General features: G+C 46.9%; 1 protein-coding gene across 6 annotated transcripts in view; it reads right to left on the bottom strand.

Moving 5' to 3' along the window:
• The window catches only part of LOC142591096 (uncharacterized), an 83,718-nt gene that overhangs the window by 41,950 nt on the left and 24,790 nt on the right, over window positions 1-16,978 (bottom strand). For all 6 annotated transcript variants that reach the window (XM_075703475.1, XM_075703474.1, XM_075703476.1 and 3 more), the window contains 2 exons: window positions 6,503-6,682; window positions 1,870-1,946 (listed from right to left, as the gene is read on the bottom strand). In XM_075703475.1, the coding sequence (XP_075559590.1) occupies window positions 1,870-1,946; window positions 6,503-6,682 (257 nt within the window). The remainder of the gene's footprint in view (window positions 1-1,869; window positions 1,947-6,502; window positions 6,683-16,978) is intronic.

Below are 16,978 nucleotides of genomic sequence, written 5' to 3'. Positions count from 1 at the left end.
GTGTTGCTCTCCGTTAGGAAGCTCGTTTTCTGACCGCTCTATAAGGATATATTAAACGTTCGTCTCTGTTACTCGTTACGTGGAGCACCTTTTCACTCTGCCTGGGCCCTCCATGCTGGTCAAGCTTCAGGCAGTCAGGCTCACTCCACCTGCACGGTCATAGGTGAGCGGTCTCTGACAGTTTCCAACATGCTCTTGTAGGAGCAGTGGCAGAAAATGGCAGATATTACTGATTAACGTGGTGATATATTGCATTGATCTTTGTTTTTGTGTGTAATGCCTAAATTTTATGGTTACCAAAGTCGTCGCCGCTAAAAGTTCTCTGCTATCAAATTAAGGGCGACATGTAGAACATGTTTTTTTTTCTCAACTGTTAAAATATACAAATTCCTCAACGGAAATGAACGGCTTGTAGCTGCCACGATTGTTGACTGGGTATGCGGAACTTGAGGTTGCGAGTTCAACTCCGACCATTGAAACCGCATACCGTTTCGGGAACATTGCACAAGCGCCAGATTACAGTGCATTGGGTGCTCGTAAAACAAATGAAAATGACAAAATCCGAAATAACTCTGCGGCGTGCTTTATGAGGTCATATGTTTAGGGCATCGTAAAATCCCCATATTACATTTTTAGGCAATCGTTTGCAGTTGCTACCGATGGTTCTGCCTATACAGCGTTCGTGACGCGTGAACGATGAACTGCAGGGTAATCGACGTATATGTGACGAATGTACTTTTTTCCTGTCTGCTTTGTGCCACTGAGTATTCTGCTTATACGCAATTTGTAGCGCGCAGGTTTGTGGGGTCGTTTTTCGTATGGACTGTGCTACTATTAGAATAAATCGACGTATCGAGCTCGGATTAACAAAGTGGAATGAGCCGGAGCGAATTTCAGTGAAATTCATGAAAAAGCAATATTTGCGTATTTTCAAAACTTCCGGAAACATTGTGACGCATGAGATCCAGTGCGCCTCTCTCGCTCACTCCGTGGTTCATCCACTATGTGGGTTGCCTCTGTATGATAATTTGGCGCATTAGGCACTTGATAGCGTAGCATTTGCATTTTACAGCCTTCCTCTACGTCTGCATGGAGACAACCGAGACAGAGCTTTGTTGTCTAATTCGTAAGGTGTCAAATTTTTTTACACGTTGGAAAAAATTTATAATAGACTTCAGGTTTCGTTATTGCCAAAAAAAAAACTGATGCAGGTTGCTCTAGGCGAAATAATTACAACCTGTTTCAAACCTCGATATGCTGACGGCCTACACGTTGATTGCAAACAAAGGCATAATGCATTGACTTTTGCTTCACATTTGTACTGGTAACAAAACAAGAGCAAACCTCGGAAGTATTTCGAACGCGCTTATACACTCAGCATTGCAAGGCAGTGAACGTCCCACAAATGACATCGCCTGAACAGAGATTATTCCAGTGCCCATCACTCACAAGCTATTCCTTGATGTCTGATTGACGCCCAATTAATTTTATTTCTGCGTAGGCAATGTCATTTTGTTGTATCTCGGGTGATGGAAATTTCGCGTATGCAATAATTACTACAGAATATTTTCTGTACAAAACATCTTTTCTCTTGTGGATGCCAGTGACCAAGCTGATTCATTTTTCCTTTGTGTTTGTTATATCAACTTATTTTTGTTTTGAATTATTATTCGTTGCCACTGAATGGTGTTTCGAAAGCCTTTGCCACAATCCTGATGTGACTTTCATTCGTAAAAGCTTTTCAGCGTCTTTGCCGGAAGCATAAATTCAATATAAAATTTGCAGCGTTCTTTTTACGCACAATAACAGTGGCAGCCCCATTCACTTTTTGAAAAGATAACGAGAAATTTCCTAAATTCACAAGCCCACCTTCACAGCTCCTCCTGGAATATAAGTTCCACGAGGGAACTTCGTAGTTCTCGGTTTCGGTGTCCTGTACTTTGGATCTGAAAGGCAAAAATATCATTGAAAACCCACTGTATGCTTCAAGCATAGCATGTAATATGTAGCGCCAATTTGTCTTCTGTATACGATAAATGCTCTCTAGTAAACTTTCTAGGGAACGCTCGTCTAGCCGTGCTGCTTTATTACCTCAATGTCTCAACCGTGTCTTTACGCAGCCTATCCCACATGTCTTAAGCAGAACCAGACGGGGAACAGCTACAATGACATCTATTATCAGCAATTACGAGAGGCACCGTTACATTCAGAACATACATTGGATTTGTCGCCAATATGACGGAGGCCGGATACACAATCTTACAGATGTCCACGTTCACGTTTCAGCACTCTAAGAGAGCGAAACCTTGTACAATCGGTAATACCAAGCGTGTCATTCTATCCACAATGATCAAGAAGTACATAAGTAAACATGTCAGTGTCTGAGAAGTGATGATAAGTACTGCTGGTATGTATCGGGGAAGCCGGTGATTGCCTGAATGACCATATTATTGAATACTGTAGTATTGTCAAGAAAAAAAAACGAGCGTACATTCTTCATCTGCTAAAGAAAGTACACCGGTACTTTAGTGTTTTGTAGCTGCACCGTTCCGGCTCGCAGTTGCAATCAGTACGCAAGGCTTATTATTGAGGTGAAGAAGATATGCGAGGAAAAAGAAATATGTGACGTTGACGGAAAAGGAAGTTCATAATTGTCTAGGCGGGTGTGTATGTCTGCACTCGTAAGTGTAGCCATATTCAGGTTTTTCTGTCTAGTGTGCCTTTGCCCCGTGAACCAGAATGTATTCAGCGTTGTGTGCGCAAGCATTTTACTGGCCGTGTCATGCAGTAAAGCGATCCTGCACTCAATATTCACCACCTAGAGAGCCTGCCAGGATCCGCCAACGTACCCAACAAGGAGTACCATCATTGAAAAGGTAATTATTTTTGTAGTGCAGTTAGGATGATCTGGCGCGGATCTTCGTGTATGTATCAAGAAAAATCACGCTAGGGAGAGCAACAAGCGAGTCAGTGAGCGAGACGGTGCTAAAACAGCAGAAAAACAGCGTTTGGCCGTACAAATGTACTGTTTGGCCAACGAAAGTCTGGTGCCCTTCGTTCAGCTAAATTTCAAGCCTCCCACAAAGGCTCAGCGCAAAGTTTAAGGCCCGTCGCATGGTTGCTGCAAGAGCTGGCCAGAGAGGCACGATGAACGCTTCAAGTTTAAAATGCTTAGAAATAATTAGGTATACCCAATAGGTATCCATGACAAAGGGACACTGTTTCGGAGTGACAAGAGCTCAGTGCTTGAAGGCTGAGTAGTGGAAGTCGACAGCAAGCCTGTAAACTTTGCAACCGTCAATTCAGAGAAAGAGCGCAAGGTACGGTGTAGGGGGCACAAAAAGGCCAACTGTGCACCTGAGGGTTCCATCGGTAGCTCTCGGGCTGCTGCCTATGACAGCTGTGCCACATCAAGTGGTGCGACAGCGTGTCACGTGTGATGTGATGCCCGTGCCTATGTAGAGATTGAGCACGTAAAAACAGAAGAGGGCATTTCAGTTTTAGAGCTTGTTAAAACAGGGACAATCATGTGCGAGGCGAACACAGCAAAAATTGATCACAAACATACGAAGAGCATTTGTTGGAATTAGAAGCTTCGTGGGCGTGTTCACACCCTTTGGCTCAGAAGCAATTCGTGCATGTCACTCTTCAACGCGTGGTCACGCTGAAAAGACGTGGAATTAAGTGACTATTAAATGGTGCAAAGCAAGGGTTTGGTCCACCGAGCAATTTTCTTTTCAAGCTTTCGCACAGGTACGAAAATGACGTAAATCAAAGCAACGTGGCGTCGCCTGCGAAAACGCTTAACTTCAAGCAGAGATGAATAGAGAAACATGGGGGGGGGGATCAGAGTATAGAGTGGCATCGCAGTCGCTGCATAAAACGGTGCGTGCGTTGCCGATTAGTTGCCAGCTGACTGTGTTGTTGATAAGATAAAGTGTTGATGACACGTTAATGTATTTCTGAGTGCACCGTGAACTTTTTGAGCGCACCATGAACTTATATTGCCTACTCTCCGCCTGTCGTTTGTATTAGAATAGTAGCGGGGAACCTTCTTAGGCGGGCGAAGTCGTGATGATAGCGATTGTGTGGCCACGGCAGGAAGAAGAATCGCGTCCCCATGGAAGGGAGCTGCGTAAGGCGCCATAGAGGAAGCGTCGGAGGCACCAATGGCAGCTTACTGACCGGCGGTGCCACAGATCACGAAGGAGGAAAGAGAAAAGCAGAAGGCAGGGAGCTCAACCAGAAGCACGTCCGGTTGGCTACCTTACACCGGGAGAATGGGAAAGGGGAGAACAAAGATGACAAGGAGAGAGAAGAGGGAAGGAAAGATGGAAATTGACGGTGAGTTCGCTGACGCGTGGGGTCTAATAGAAATTGCATTAATAGTGCCAGTCGTTCTCACAAGCCCGTCGTCATCAAGAAGCACAAAAGCGCCTTCACCGCTTTATGGGCCGACGAGCGATGAGGGTGTCGTTTCAGCAGCACCTGCACGGAAAGCGGCCGATTGTCCAGTTTTCGGAGAGCGTTAACAAGTTCTTGTCTTTCTGGGGCATATCGTGAACAGTGGCACAGCAGGTGGTTAATATGTTCTTCGGTACCGCAGGCTTCGCATGCTGCACTGTCGGTCACTCCAATTAATGTAGATATGCCTTTGTGAAGCCAACTCCTAACCAAAGGCGACACAGAAGCATAGCTTTAGGTCGAGGAAGTCCGAATGGAGGACGGAGCACAGATCACAGTCCTCAAATACCAGGTGTCCTGATGCTGTGCGGACCTTATGCCGCGTGTACTAGCTCCCTGTGGCGGGGTACACTTGCTTGCCTGCTGCCGGCCTGCGTACCAGTGGACAGTTTTCGTAACGGCCTGGTACAGCTCCTCGCCTGGCGGACTGGGTGACCAGCTCCCCTAGCAACCTCGTGTCTTGGTGCCCACTTTGTAGAGCTGGTGGTCCGGTATTCTACGGACCTGCAACTTTAGACACTCGGCTTGCTAGACCCTTGCTAATTGGCAGTTGTGGCCAGATGCTCAGTCGGCCTGCTGTCCACGTCTGCCGCTGCGTCGCGCTATCCTTGCACACATCAGCGAATAAATGCTTAGTCAAATCGAAAGCATGCAAATCTTTGCAAAATTTACTATGCATTGTGCGCAATTGTGCCAGGTTTAGCGTCACTGCTTCGAATTTCAAAGCAAAGCTTTCTTTGCCTCTTATTTCTACTTTTCCATTGCTGCTGCTGCTTCTGTAGCGGTACCTGTCTTGCACGCCACGTCGAGGGGTGGTTCAGTGCTTGTATATATGCACAGTGCGTGTATATATGATGTCCTAGACGAGTGGCGACGCAAGAAACTCGTTTGGGCCTTTTCATCGACAGTGGTCACAATGCCCTCTGGAATTCCTTGAACTTCGCCGGAATATCCACCCGACGGCAGTAATTATGCGTTATCCTACGCAAAAGCATTGCCGAGATTGCAGCGGTACTTTTGTACTAATGTGCAACAGTCCCGATGGGACGTAGATTGAATAATAGAGAGTAAGTAGGGAGAGGATGCACAAAAAATGGTGTAAAACTAACACAGCCACGAAACGAGTGAAGACCAACCTTGAACTCTTCATTCACAGCTCGCATACATAGGGAAAGAGCGGAAGAGGCAAAAGCTCACGTAAGGGGGCAAGGAAATACCACACACGAGAGTGGTTGTGGACAAACGGGACAAATAACGTTTCTAGGTACGATACGGTACGTTTCTGATATTTCTGCAAAATAAACACCGCGCAAATTTGTCAAGCGCAAAAGTGAAGCAGGGCATGCAGACGCAGTGTAACCGTAGTGTCAAGGAGACACTACGGAAACGGCCGCCCATCAAATCCACATTTGTGTGGCCGCTGCGGTAGCTTTGCGGCTATTGCTTATCTCGAGATCGCGGGTTTGATCTCAACCACGGCAGCCGGACTTAGACGCAGCGGAGACGCAAAAATACTCGTGTACTTAGATTTCGTGCATGGTAAAGAACCCTAGGGGTCAAAATTATTCTGAAGTTCAACAGTGCGGTGTGCGTCTTAATTGAATCCTTGTTTTGACCACATGTTACTAATATTTCGAACAACGTTTAACACTTCTGCGACGATACGATGTGCCATGTGAGATAATGACAATGCTAACCCTGTCGCAGGTTAGGAACAATTGCGCACAACAACGATTCAAGCAACACGTCTGCCTGTGTGTTCTGTGTATTACGCAGACAAACAGCAGCAGTGCACGCAAGATAACATTTAGCATCAACTCCCCATTCTGGTATTGTTCCAAACATAGAAGAAATTAAGGAAAAATTCGCTTTCAACATCACCGATAGTTATAGTGAATCAAAGCAAACTGCTCAGAAAGCTTGGCCTATATCGATTTCCATACTGCGTACGATACGCATGATTTCTTATTTTCTATTATTAAACGGCGTTTGGCTATTGGAGGATGCAATTTTATATGTGCCTGTGCACAGTTCTTACCGCACTTATTTAATTGGACACAAGCTCCGTCTGAACTCCTGAGAAGTGGTTCTTTGCACGCGCACGGCCACGTCCCGGTGCTGCATGGGAAACGTGCGACACGGGGGCACATGTTTTGACGTATCGCCCCGCTTCTAGTGCAGTAAACACGTTCCTGGTTGTCGTCTTCACAACTCGAACCTGAACAAAGGAAGAAAATTGTGAATTTCAAAGGGATACAAACAGGGATAATGCGACTCAATAACTAAAGCAAATGCAAGAGATGAAGCCTATTTCTTTAATAATGCATTTTCATTCACGAACGCATAACATCTAAGACATGTCACTTCACAAAGTGTGAGCGGCGCTGTCAAAAATTGCCTACAAACCCTAATTGAACCGCTTAAAGTAAGGGAATAACCAGTTTTATTCACATTCCTTGCAGCTTTGTTACTGCCATCCGTCATTGTTCCCCCTCTTCGGTGAGCGCCCCGTTTGCATGCCGCATAGTATATCTTCAATATTTTCGCACAAAAACGCGAATACAATTGGTAACACATTAGGAGGTCGAGCAGTAAAAAAAAAATAAACAGTGGTGGGTGCTTATATGATGTTGCACCGACTAATGTGCCTTCTGAAGCTACTTCAATATAAAAAGAAGCTTGTATATTTCTAGCCTCGGTTCTTCTGTTTCAATAACCACGTTGCAGGACAGCGTTCTTGAATAACAATCAGTAACAATAAATATTTATTCACCAGGCTTTAACGGCAAACGATTCCGTTTCGTGAGCATTGCATTACTCTTGCATAATGCTCCCGTTTGTTGCATTAGTGCTTTTATTTTCTGCCACTGAAGAACAAGCAAAATATCTAGGATGGCGAAATTCGGGCGATTGAATAGGTGGATACGACCTCATTTTGATGGCTCTGTGAAACACTGCTGGACAAACACAAATGTAAATGTCGCAAAAAAGTGCGCTTGCCTTCAACCTGATTTTAAATGACTTGCTTTCGCGAAGCCGACGCACACTATGGAAATATACAACTTGTTGCTCCTGCGAGAGCGATAAAAACTTCGACACGGATTTCTTTGCATATGTTCGTACGATATCTCATGATCACCTCAATTAACGATTAAGTAGCGTAGAGGCAGGATCGGTATTCTCTGTGGCGGATAAAGGAAACAAAATATTGTTAGGGGGATGTTGGGACTTTCTCTTCTTTTGTCCTTCCGTAAAAATATTGACGCGTGGACTTTTTCGGAGAAGCGCTTTTCACCGTCTAAAGGCTGTTTCACATGGTGCGATTAGGGCAAAAAAATTGTTCTGCCGCGCACGTTTCAGAACGATTGTCGCTGACAGCTTTACCATGCGTTTGCGGCAGCGCGGTTTCCGTGGCAGCGATGCGCAATGTTGCTTCCTGCTCACGAAGTATCCATGCCTGCATCGGTAAATAAAAGCAAGGAATCTAGTCAAATATTCGAATTTTCCTATTATTATTCGATAACAGAATAGGTACACCATTTCTAACCTTTAAGAGCATCGAGACTTTAGGACAGGTTGCAGATACAGTGAGTTAGGCCCTGCACAACACCCAAGTATGAGCGTGCGGCTTGTGCAGCGTTAGTGAGGTGGGTCCATTTAGTACGCTTTAGTTTCGCTGTTATTATGGAGGCCACAACATTTTTCCTGGATGAGTATTTGCTTTTGCAGAAGAACAAGCTACTATTGAGTATGCATGTATAAGCAGTGGGCGCAATTTGTAGCGATGAAGAGGTTGACGACGGTGGCAATTAAGTGGTTACGTGCTTTATGTTGAAGCGGCGTTCTTCTCCAGACCTGGATAGCGTGCGGCTTCTCCTTTTAAACGAATTGTGTAAGCGGAAGAAACGAAAAATGTTTCTAAAGCTCTTAAGCCGCAAATCCTGGTGGTTACGCCCTATTAAAACATAGCTAAAGCTGACGCGCGACATTGCTCCGCAGAGCTACCAACGCATGGTAAAACAGGAAAGCGCTCATTTTGACTGCGCTTTGTTTCGTCACACATTGTCCCTCCGATGTCGCGCCGATACGGCGACTCAGCGACGGCGCGACCAACTTGTTGGAATCAATTCGCGGAGAGCCGACGACGTCGCGGCGGTCGCTGAGCGACCGAATTCGCTGTGTCGCTGACTCAAAATCGCACCGTGTGAAACAGCCTTAAGAAATGTTATCACTCAGCGCGCCCTACGCCTGCTTGTCTCGGAAGTTTCTGGAGTGCTATCGATGGGTTCTATCCGCTGTCTGTTGTCACCGAACCTTGTGTCCTTGTGTAATCTGATGGTATGTATGGGTGACTCGAATGGTGTAGAACTTTCTGGAGGACACGTGGGCACCAGCGATCTCGGTGGAACGTTCAATGGCTCATGTACAAAAGCCGACGCGCTTGACCGGCAGATTGTCGACGATCGCCAACTGTGTTCGCCGCTATCGTTGTTCTTTCAGTGTAGCCTCTTTTTGAGGGCACAAGTTCGCCCAATAAAACGCTAGTTTCGGCAATCGCAGTTTTGCTGCCTTCTTCACTGTCACTACTAAGTAACAACAGGTGGAGGTGCTGGGTAAGTCCGGTCATGAAGGGGAATTCTTGCCGTGCAGATTCCAGTCAGTGTTATAAGGTGTCCTTCAGCAGTCCATATTTGAGGGCCTTCCCATGCAGTCTTAACTTTCTTCAACTGGGCGGCGATGGATCCACTCATGACGAGTAATCAGCTCCTGTTTCCACCAAGTCAGTGTCTGTGTGGCCGTCGAGAAGTCAGTAGAGGTAGGTGCTTCTTTATCTTGTATTTTAGTTGGGTCTTGGCGTCCGATCACAGCTGCATCTCGTTCACCTGTGGCTGGTACGGGGCGTCGTTTGGTCGGCTTTCGTCGGCGTATTCTTTGATTCAGTTCTTCGTCGGGATGGTGGCATCTCGTTCGTATGTCTTCGAGACAGGATTTCTGGCGTCGTTGTCGGTGGAGGAGGAACATCGTCAGCTCGGCGAACAGCAACCACACCACCATCGGTTGCTGGTGTTAGTTTTTCAATTATGGGCTCGTAGAGCGGCCCCGGGTTCGGCAAGTGTATGGTCGGCGTTGCGGCAACAGGTAGCGGCCTGGCGAGGCTGAATAGGAGGGTCATCGAGGACTCCAATGAGTGGCGGCGGGGCAGTGGCCGATGTCACGTGGGCGCTCTCCGTGCTGTGGGCGCGGCGCCTTTACGGTGAACCCTCTCAGCCCGAAGGTGCGGTGTGGGTATCGACGGTACACATGGCCGGCTTCTCCGAAGCGATAGAAGTGTGGGCGGTGGTCGGGGGCTCGACAAATGTCGGTCTTCCTCGCGTAGCTGCGCTGGGCGAGGGGTGGGGGTGCAGGCGGTGGCGGTGGTGTACGAGGGAATTGCGGCGTTACAGCGCCCTGTCGCTGGTGCAGAGGGAAACCTTGATGGCGGGCGATGACTGCGTGGGTCATCGCTTCCGACACGGGAAGCGGCGATTCGGGCTGTGCATCGGAAACACCCAGTGGCCGTCGAAGTTCGTCCTTGACAATGTCAGCGACTGAGGACACCTGAGGTCGCGACAAAGGAAACAGCTTGCGCAATTGTTCTCGCACAATGGCCCTGATGGTCTCCTTGAGGAAACTGGAGCCCAGCACTGCGTTACGCACAGCAGCGTGAGCATTTGGCGGTTATATTGCCTAGTGCACACTTCCAGAGTTTCTGAATCGTCGTTGCCTCTGTCAATAACTCAACGGGAGTTTTCGGGGGGTTGCTTATCAGTCTGGCGAAAAGTTCTTGCCCTACACCTCGCATCAAGAAGCGGAATTTTTTCTCCTCGAACATTTCCGGGTCGGCGTGCTGGAAAAGACGGGTGATCTCCCGCTGATATGGCGATGGTCTCATTGGGAAGTTGCCCTCGGTTTTCCAGCAGAACTTCGGCCCTTTCTTTTCGGACAACGCTCGTGAACATCCTCGGGAAGTTACTGCGGTACAGGTCCCACGTTGTAAGAGTGGACTCCCGGTTCTCGAGCTAAGTCCTCGCGGCATCTTCCAAGGAGAAGTGCACATGGCGTAGCTTATCCTCAGACGTCCAGTTATTGAAGCTTGACATCATTTTGAAGGTTTCGAGCCAGGTTTCCGGATCCTCCGATGAAGCTCCGTAGAAGGTGCGGCGCTCCCTGGGCTGTTGAAGCACGTTGGGGGATGCTTGGGCTGCCATTGTGGCAGCCCTAGCTCTAGTGCAGCCCTAACTCTAGCTCTAGTGGCAGCCCTAACTCTAGCTCTAGTGACAGCCCTAACTCTAGCTCTGGTGTATCGGAAGACGCGTCGCCTAAGTTCCGCAATAGTCGGCAGCAGCTTTGGGAGGCGTCCTCCTCTCATAGGGATACTGGCTCATCCGTCCAACATCGATTTGATCATGTATTTATAGACAGGATACAATACGATCGGAATAGAACATCCAATACTTTCGTCAGATCACCAGCTAGCTCAACTAAACCCGCCGAAATAATTTCTAAGGCCAAATATCTTTGAGTTCAGGGTACTCGTTAATGTAAGAAGCCTTGTCATCAAATTCTCTATCTTTCCTTGGTCTCGTCTCACTCGCCACATAATGTCGGTGTTAGTGGGACCTGGTTACATGATGGTGTGCATGATTCTGAAGCAACCCTCCCTGGCGTCAAATTGGTTCGGGGAGACAGAAAATTCATGATTGCAAAAATGGTATTACAAGGTGACCTTGCCGAAATTAACGAAGCCTAATCGCCGTTCATGTTGGCAAGCTATCCTACCACCATGGTCAACCTCGGAACACGTTGCTAATTAACAATGTTGTAGCTTATGATACGCAGTCAATAGCTTCTTATTTTAGCACCTACTTCCACTCTGCCTTTACGACTGATAACTCTGTAACCTCTGTTTTTGATCATAAACCATAGCTTCCGATCGACGATGTATCGCTGTCTTCTGATAGTGTGGTAAACTTAATATGAAACTTAGACACCAAGAAGTCAGTCACTGCTTTTTTCGTTTGATACTCTCTTCGGTGCAGCAGATATCTAACACTTTCGAAAATCTTTCTCAATCGCCGCCCTTTCTTCCTCGTGGAAGCTTGCTTCAATTCTCTCCTTATTTAAGTCAGGTAACGTTCAATTGTTATAACTTCAGGCCCATCCCTTTAACAGCACATTCATGTAAATTACTCAAACACATTGGCTTTAAACATATTATGGAATTTATTGAAATAAGCAAAATTTATGCTCTTTCCAGGATGGTTTTAGATGTGTTCTCTGCACTATAACACAACAGACAGAATTCGTTCATGACATCAGCAGATTTTTAAACATAGGTTACCAGATTTATGCTCTTTTTATATACCTTGCAATGGCCTTCGACACGGTCTCATATCCGCAATATTCGCACAAACTTTTCGCTACACGAAAAAATGCATCCTGGGTTGGTCTGATATCGGAATTTTTTTCCCAGTGCTTACAGTATTTACGTTTCAACTTACTCACTCTTCTTGACTGTTTCATCGGGGGTTCGCCAAGGCCCAATACTGCGTCCCCCTTTAATCCCGCTTTATATTAATGATCTCCTGCTACACACCTCAGTTAAAATGCACCTTTTGTAGAATATTGCGTATTATATCATACAATTACATCTCCAACTGATGATGTCCTTAACCATTCTTTCGCTTATTTCTGTAACTTGTCCAAAGCATGGCAAATCAATATCAACTTTTCCAAAACGGTCTCCATATCCTTTACACGATGCTGATGTCCTTCCTTCTTTGCCTATTCTTTCATAATATTACTTTAAATGGCGGGTTCGCATTCAAATATTTAGGTATCTGGTGAACACACGATTTGTCGTGGTCTAAACATATTGATTTCACCTGTAACAAGGGCCTTAAAAGACTAGGTTACTATGTACACTATTTCTTGCTCCTCAAGAAACTAAACTTCTAACACATAAAACCCTCATTCGTCCCATCCTCGAATATGAATGTGTTACAAGGATTCCGTGCAGACACTGTGACGTCAAAAAACTAGAATCAGTGCTAAAAAAGGCAGTGCGTTTCGTTTGTAGGAGACATCACAAGGACTTTTCGTTGCCTCACACTCTTCCCCTACTTGGTCTCTTTCCTCTAGCAGAGTGTCGCAAATATAAATGCCTAAAATTCCGTTACATGTTATTAAATTTTCCTCGTCTATCCTCTCCAGATAACTATTTGACTTTTTCCAAACCCTTGACTACTATGAGTCCCTACACTCTAAATGCTTCAACATTTTTTGCCCGCACTCATTCATTTAAATGCAGATGTTTTCCATCAACAATTGGAGTATGGAATTCATTGCTGGGCAACATTCGTTCACTACCTCTGAAAGAATTCACACGAGCTTGTTTATAAATGTTTGTATGTTTGTTGTTCATCCCATTCATGCTACAGCCTCACTGAGGCTGCTGCATGTATAAATAAATAAATAAATAAATAAATAAATAAATAAATAAATGAGGTGAGTGCTTATGACGAGCTAAAGCACAATGCCGACGGAATATAAGCAAACGAAACCCAAATCCTAAGCTTTTGCGATACCGCGAATGTAGATGCCGCGCATATAGGCGGGCACAGCGCTATAAATGAAGTACCGACTGGACTATGCATAACCGCATTTATAGAGCCATACGGGTGCATGTAAACCAGTTTTGTAGCAAGAGCTGCGCAGCCCTATGCAGTTTGCTGCATAGCGGGAGTGCTTTCGGACGTGTCTTGGAGCATAACGAAGGCTCTCCGCACTCCCTCAATCTGCAAGAATCCTACGGCTGCATGGTGCATATTGACTGGTCAGTCACCGAAAGTTCTTGAGGAGGCAGTCGCAGATCTTGTTGTCTTTGGTATGGTTAGTGACGCAAAGAGCGGCCTTCCTGTTTTGACTATTCAGGATGCCATAGCTGCTTCCTATTGATCTACTTGCCAGACGGACAGGGCAGATTTCACTCTTTACGAGCCGCAACACGTGCTCAGCCTCTTCAAATGCCGCACTGCCCTAGGTAAAGATGGTGTGACGTACTAAGCACTGCAGAACATTGATAAGGCTTTCTATATCATTATTTTGAACGAACACAGTGAAATTTGGAGAATCTGTGTAATCCTTGCTGAATGGAAATCATTCATGATGATACCGTCTCTAAAGTCTTGGCGCACTGTAAGACACCTCAAGTCATACCAGCCAATATCACTAACTTCAATGTTCATCAAGCTATTGGAACGAATACTGCAGTTTCGTCTAGGTGCCTGAATTGAGAAGCTGAATTTTTGCTGATGTCATGATTGGGTTTCGTTGCACCCTTTTCCACCTGTACAACATTGTAGACCTTGTCTCAGCGCTTAATTTCTTAAAGAAAACAAGCCCTATGCCCTGAACATACAGCAAGTCTTCGACTGTGTTTGCATACGGCGATTATTTGCGCTCTTCCGACCATGGAAACTGCACAATTTATGCACTTGGTGCACAAATTGACAGATATGTCATATCAGCCACGTTTTAAACAATGCTTAATAACTAGAGCTGAAAGAGGCGTCGTGTGTTCATGCGAGTTTCTTCAATGCGCTTGTCAGTGCATGTAAGGCAGGGTAGAACGTTTGTGGCGTCTTTTAGTTCGCGTGGTGTCTATTGAAAGTAAGGGAAGGTATTGAAAGGAGCGTGCTGTGGGCAAACAGACGAACGACGTGCAACGAGTTTGTCGTAGTGAAACGGGTAAGAGCGCATTAGGTTCGGATGTGCGAAAGCACCCAGGTATGCGACGGATATTCACAAAGAACGTCAGCTGGTCAATGCGGCAAAATATTGTTACGCGAACGAAGGATTACCAACTGGGGACTATTTACAAAGTATATTTCTAAAGGATAATGCAGCGCTGGCCAGTTAAACTGACAGCTCGAGAGTCAGGGAGCGTTCGTCGTCTTCGTCGGGGCGCCGGCGTACATCGCCCACAAGAAACGCGCAATATGCATGTATCATTACGCCCGGCGGCAAAAGCATCGTTTAGACGCCCGGCGGTGCGTCTAAACATCGGTGATAACATGACAGTAATATGGCTTGAGGCGTGCGACATGCACAACGTCAGTGGGATTCGGGGCAGGTGAGGCACTGGTACTGACTGGGGCGATTTCGTAGGTGACTAGAGTCAGGGCACGCAACACTCGATATGGGCCTGTGTACCGAAACAGGAGCTTTTCTGACAGGCCAACGTGACGAGCAGGGGACCACATGAGTACCAGAGATCCAGGCGAAAAGTAGACATTTCTGTGTTGGCGATCGTAAAAACGCCATTGCTTCTCTTGTGAGGTCAGGAGGCGAGCGTGGGCAATGTCGCATGCTTGGGCTGCCCTGGTGATGGCGTACTCGCTGGTCTCTGCTGCGGCAGATGGAAGGAGTTCTCGGGATGAAGGGATGAATGTGGGTTCTCGGCCAAACAACAGAAAGGACGGGGTTAACCGGCAGTGTAGTGACTAGAAGAATTATATACAAAAGTGACATAAGGTAGGACAAGGTACCAATCAGTATGGTCGTATGAGACATACTTTGCAAGCATGTCTGTTAGGGTACGATTCAGACGCTACGTGAAACCATTAGTGTGTGGATCGCAAGACGTAGTCAGCTTGTGCTTGGTTGAGCACGATTGCAGGACGTCGGCGATGACTTTAGAAAGAAATGTCCTACTATGGTCAGTGAGCAGTTGGTGTGGAGCGCCATGCTGCAGAATCACGTCACATCAAAGAAAATCGGCATCTGTGGTGCAGCTCGTTGGAAGGGCTCTGGTGATGGCGTTGCGTGTGGCGTCATCTGTCGCCACAGCGACATACTTTTTGCCAGACGTGGACAGAGGCAAAGGGCCAAGTAAGTACAGGCCATCGCGAAAGATCGGCTCCGAACGAAGGTCGAGTGGTTGAAGACACCTGGCAGGCAGCGTCGATGGTGTTTTTCGGCCCTGGCTTTCCTCACAAGCCACAGCGTATTTCGAGACGGAGTGGGCAAGGCCTGGCCAAAAGAAGCGTCGGCGAATATGGTCGTAGGTGCGGAAGACGCCAAGGTGACCTGCCATTGGTAAATTGTGAATTTCTTGGAGAACAGCTGACCGCAGGTGCTTAGGAATGACGAGGAGTAGGGCAGGACCGTCGGGGCGTACATTGTGCCGGTATAAGACCCCATTCGTGAGAAAAAAAACAGGTGAAGGGACGAATAAGAAGACGAAGATTCCAAGCCATCAATGATGGCGCGCAAGGTGGCAACCCGGCGTTGCTCGTCGACGACGTGTAGCAGCTGAGAAACGGAGAAAACGAAAGCGTCGGCATCGGGGTCATGGTTGGCGGGCGGTTCGTCCACTGCATAGCTTGATAAACAGTCTGCGTATTGATGCAATTGGCCCGACTTGTACAATGCTACATAGCAGAGCCCAGGGACCAAACCGCCTGGTAGGATCCTTGAGTGAGGAAAGCCAAGAGAGCGCGTAGTGGTCCGTCATGACAGAGAAGTGCGTGCCATTCAAGTACAGGTGGAATTTGGAAACCACCCAGACGACGACCAGGCATCCACGATCTGTAATCCGAGAGTTGCGCTCCCCTGCTGTGAGGAGGTGGCTAGCATATGCGATAACACGATCTTGACCCTGTTGGCGCTGGGCTAAGATGGATCCGATACCGTGAGCACTGGCATCGGTACAGACCTCTGTAGAGGATGGGTCAAAGTGGGCCAGTATAGGTGGCGTGGTGAGAACGTTGGTGAGCTGGGCAAACGCGGGAGTTTGAGCGGGGCCCCACATAAACGGCACGTCTTTCTTCATAAGATCAGTAAGCGGTAGGGCAATCTCTGCGAAGTCTTTAGCGAAGCATCGGAAGTAGGAGCAGGGCCCTACAGAACTTCGGACGTCTTTGACAGACTGAGGTACAGAAAAAGACGTGACAGCACGAATTTTCCCCGGGTCTGTTTGAATACCGGAATCGTCGACGAGGTGGCCCAGCACCGTAATCTGCCGAGGACTGAAGTGACACTTCGAAAAATTTAGTTGCAGTCCAGCCTCATGGAAGACTTGAAGAACAGCTGATAGGCACTGACGGTGTGCCTCAAAAGTAGATGAAAATACTAGAACGTTGCCTAGGTAACAGAGGCATGTCGACCATTTGAACCCTTGAAGCAAAGAGTTCATCATACGTTCGAACATTGCTGGGGCGTTGCATAGACCAAATGGCATAAGTTTGAATTGATGTGGACCATCAGGGTTGACGAACGCGGTCTTCTCTTGGTCCTTTTCATCCACATAAATTTGACAATAGCCACCCCGAAGGTCTATTAATGAAATGTATTTGGCACCATCGAGACAGTCGATGGCGTTGTCAATGCGAGGCAAGGGGTAGACGTCTTTCTTGGTAATGTGGTTAAGATGACGATAATCTACGCAGAAATGCCATGTGCCATCTTTCTT

Source organism: Dermacentor variabilis, chromosome 8 (genome assembly GCF_050947875.1).
Source record: "Dermacentor variabilis isolate Ectoservices chromosome 8, ASM5094787v1, whole genome shotgun sequence".
Classification (NCBI taxonomy): Eukaryota; Metazoa; Arthropoda; class Arachnida; order Ixodida; family Ixodidae; genus Dermacentor; species Dermacentor variabilis.
Note: the sequence above shows the minus strand (reverse complement) of the source record. Positions and strands in the feature narration are given on the sequence as shown.